This window comes from Canis aureus, chromosome 10 (assembly GCF_053574225.1).
Source record: "Canis aureus isolate CA01 chromosome 10, VMU_Caureus_v.1.0, whole genome shotgun sequence".
Classification (NCBI taxonomy): domain Eukaryota; kingdom Metazoa; phylum Chordata; class Mammalia; order Carnivora; family Canidae; genus Canis; species Canis aureus.
Window position 1 is genome coordinate 54,268,078 of NC_135620.1, and position 3,681 is coordinate 54,271,758.

The window sequence follows — 3,681 nt, forward strand, 5'->3', positions numbered from 1 at the left end:
ATTGTTCCCAAGTGTTTTCAGAATTATCATGAATTCTTGCCATTGTTGATGATGCTCTAGAAACAGTTCTGCACCTGACAGTTGGATAAAGTTGGGTGATTTTTGGCACAGGAGGAAGGAGTGGGGCTGTTTGTGCTTGAGGGGATTCAGGGGACTAGAAGAACCAGAAGAACTATCTTCATATATTAGAAGGAAAGAGATTGGGTGCATCTCATGTAAAGACACTAAGCCCACTCTTCACTAAGAGTGAAGGTAGAAGCTAAGAGGGTATAGTTAAGCATACTGAAGAGGAAATTGCTAGGGCTGAATGAAAAAGTTAGAATCTAGAAGTACTGAATTCTTTGTCATTGGAGGTTCCAAACACATGCCTGTTGACTACAATCAGGGACATTGGAAAGGAACTGCATGCCATAGGGTTGAACAAGAAAACCCCCTGAAGCCTCTTCAGGGCATGGCTCCATTAAGGGTCTGAAGTTTGCTTAAATGGCCGCTAGATGTCATTTGTGTATTTGCAATGGCAAGATTATTCTCTACTGGTGCAAGTGGAAATCAGGAACAGAATGAACAGAAGGATATGAAATGTTATTAACAAAATATGTATCCTTACGCAACTCGGTTTTAGTAAGTATAAGAAAATGTAAATATCATTTGAAGCAGAAACTTCCCACTGCCAACGTCTAGTCTCAAAATTGGATCAACTTTCTAAATTCTCTTTTTAAATAAGTCTGCCATATTCAAAGAATTTCCTCGAAGTTGCTGTCAAAATGTTGCTTTTTAACTGCTACCATCTTTGAAATCCTCATTCATCTTGGGTGTGTATCGTCTAGCTAGGGACCATGTCTTGTTCTTATCCACACGGCACACAGGACTGTGCAGCATTCAAGATACAACAACTACTACTATCTTCTAGTTCCATTGTGCTTAACATTTACAAGGCACTTATCTATAATTTCCTATCGAATTCATGCGAAATCTAGGGGTTAGGTGTTAAAGTATGAAGAAATAGACTGGGAGAGTTTAAACAACCCTCCCAAGGTCATAGGTATGAAAATGCTTTCCAACTTTTATCCTGCTGAGCTATGGATGCTCAGAAAATGCTACAGAGTTTACGTGTCTTGGACATTCACAGTGTACTGTAGCATACTGAACACTAGATAAGTCCTGGTACAAAGAAACGTGTCAAAGTCCTGGAACAAAGAAAGGTGTCAAATGTTAGCTCCCCCAACCCAAGGTCTTCAAATATATTTAGCTGCTGTCTGTCTCTCCATCTGTCGTATCTATACCATCTTTCTTTTATTCAGAATATGGGTGAAAATCGAACTGAATACTAGCATTCTACTGGGAATTGCTGTATGTGATGAATAGCAAATTCAAACTCTATACTCCTTCTTACATTTGATTAATTAGCAGTGTTTCATGATATGAGGTACCTTGAGAAAAAATAGCTTCAATGTTCTCATACCTAAAAAGAAATTCAGTAAATCAGAATAGATTGTTCCCACCCAAAAGCTCTCTATGTGGAGAACTTGTCTTTGTCTCTTCTTAGAAATTCAGGCAATTTGAGTATCATAAAAAAAAAGGTCCAAAATGAAAATTCTCACTTCCTCCTTGTTGCCCTGACTCTCCTGGGGAATCCAAGAGGAATGGCAACATGCTGGGAGAGCCCTCTCTCCTCCAACTGTGTTGCTTAGACACAGTACAGGTCATTCGACTCACTCTAATGGTTCCAGTCTGCTCGGTTTAATATGTGTTCAGAGTGTCTTTGTATATGCAATTAGAGCTTCAATGTCTGGCATGTGTTGAAACTCTCAGAAAAATGGCTAAAACTCAGAAGATACATCTGAGAAGTTAATCATTCCCTGAAAATGGACTGAAGGGCAAGCGACCATAGTGGGTAACTTGACTTGTCTTTTGAATGGCAGCTGTAATGCTCAAAAGTCCTCTGTCCCATAGGGTGAGAACCACAGTGGAGCCCTTCTACATCACCTGGTGAAGCACTTCTGAGACATCAGGTTCCTCACAGCAGACTTCACGTCCTTGTTCCTGAGGCTGTAGATGATGGGGTTGAGCATGGGCGTCACTACTCCGTAGAAAAGGGGAATGAGCTTATCTGAAAGGTCCTCTTTGTTTTGTCCCAGGGAATCCTTAGATTTGGGCTTTCTATACATGAAAAATAAGGTCCCGTAGAAGATGACCACCACAGTGAAGTGGGCAGAGCAGGTGGAGAAAGCCTTTCTCCTCCCCTCAGCTGAGGGGATCCTCAGGATGGTAGCAATGATGAACACATAAGAGATAGAGATGAACAGAACTGGGACCCCCAGCAAGATCACATTGGCCACCCGCATGCTGATGACATTGATGGAGATGTCAACACAGGCCAATCTCAGGACAGCCAGGATCTCACAGGCAAGGTGATTGATGACATTGTTTCCACAGAAAGGCAACTGAATTGTCAAGGATGTGTGTACCACAGAAGCAGTACCACCAATAGCCCAGGAGCTGACAGCCATGGGCACATAGGCAGCCTTGCTCATGACCACAGGGTACCTCAGCGGGTTACAGATGGCCACATAGCGATCAAATGCCATCATGCCCAGAAGCACACACTCTGTGGCTCCCATGGTAAAAGAGAGAAACATCTGCACAGCACAGGCTGAGAAGGAGATGGTTTTCCTGGGGGTCAGGAAGCCATCCAGGACTAGAGGGACTGAGGAGGTTGTGTAGCAGATGTCCAGGAAGGAGAGGTTCCCCAGGAAGAAGTACATGGGTGTGTGCAGGCGGGAGTCAAGGATGGTCACCAGGATGAGGACCCCGTTGCCCAGCAGGATCACCAGGTACATCAGGAGGATGAGCACAAAAAACATTTTCTCCAACCTTGGGTGGTCTGAGAGTCCCAGGAGAATGAACCCCGCCACAGGGGAGGACCAGTTGGCTTTTTCCATGTGTTCCCCCTTCTGTCTTCACCAAAGCACAAAAGCAGCATTTGAGGCTTTCTTGTGAAGCGTCTCAGGCATCTAGTAAGCCGTCAAGTCCCAGCTACGTAGTAGGAGAGCGTACGCGTATAAGAGATAAAAGAGATAATAGGTAGGTGTACTTACCCCTCAGATGAGAGAAGGTCCAGGCTGGAACAGAGTTTAGCAATATTGTACGCAGCTGTTTGCGAGGGAGTTTTTCTCTCATTGCCTGTAAAAGCAACTGAGGCCCAGAGGGGGAAGTGATCTGCCCAAGTTTGAGTAAAGTGGTAATATACAGAGGACCTGAGTTCAGCAGAGCTAATCCCCATTCAAATTTTTTTTTAATTTTTATTTATTTATGATAGTCACAGAGAGAGAGAGAGAGGCACAGAGACACAGGCAGAGGGAGAAGCAGGCTCCATGCATCGGGAGCCTGATATGGGATTTGATCCCAGGTCTCCAGGATCGCGCCCTGGGCCAAAGGCAGGCGCCAAACCGCTGCGCCACCCAGGGATCCCTTTTTTTTTTTAAATTTTTTTTTAATTTTTATTTATTTATGATAGTCACAGAGAGAGAGAGAGAGGCACAGAGACACAGGCAGAGGGAGAAGCAGGCTCCATGCATCGGGAGCCTGATATGGGATTTGATCCCAGCTAATCCCCATTCAGAAGGGACTTTTCCTCTGCTTTATGGTGAGCATTAGAAAATTCTATAAATTACTTCTTTT

The 3,681-nt window shown here is 43.9% G+C and overlaps 1 protein-coding gene across 1 annotated transcript; it reads right to left on the minus strand.

The window, feature by feature from the left end:
* Positions 1–1,982: 1,982 nt before the first annotated feature.
* On the minus strand, positions 1,983–2,942 carry LOC144321744 (olfactory receptor 2S2). The gene has a single exon (XM_077911004.1). It carries the CDS (start codon positions 2,940–2,942, stop codon positions 1,983–1,985), a length of 960 nt encoding a protein of 319 aa, XP_077767130.1.
* Positions 2,943–3,681: the final 739 nt, after the last annotated feature.

Excerpts from the sequence above, each read along its gene's own strand:
- LOC144321744 (XM_077911004.1), bottom strand. The coding sequence starts at position 2,942 with ATGGAAAAAGCCAACTGGTCCTCCCCTGTGGCGGGGTTCATTCTCCTG.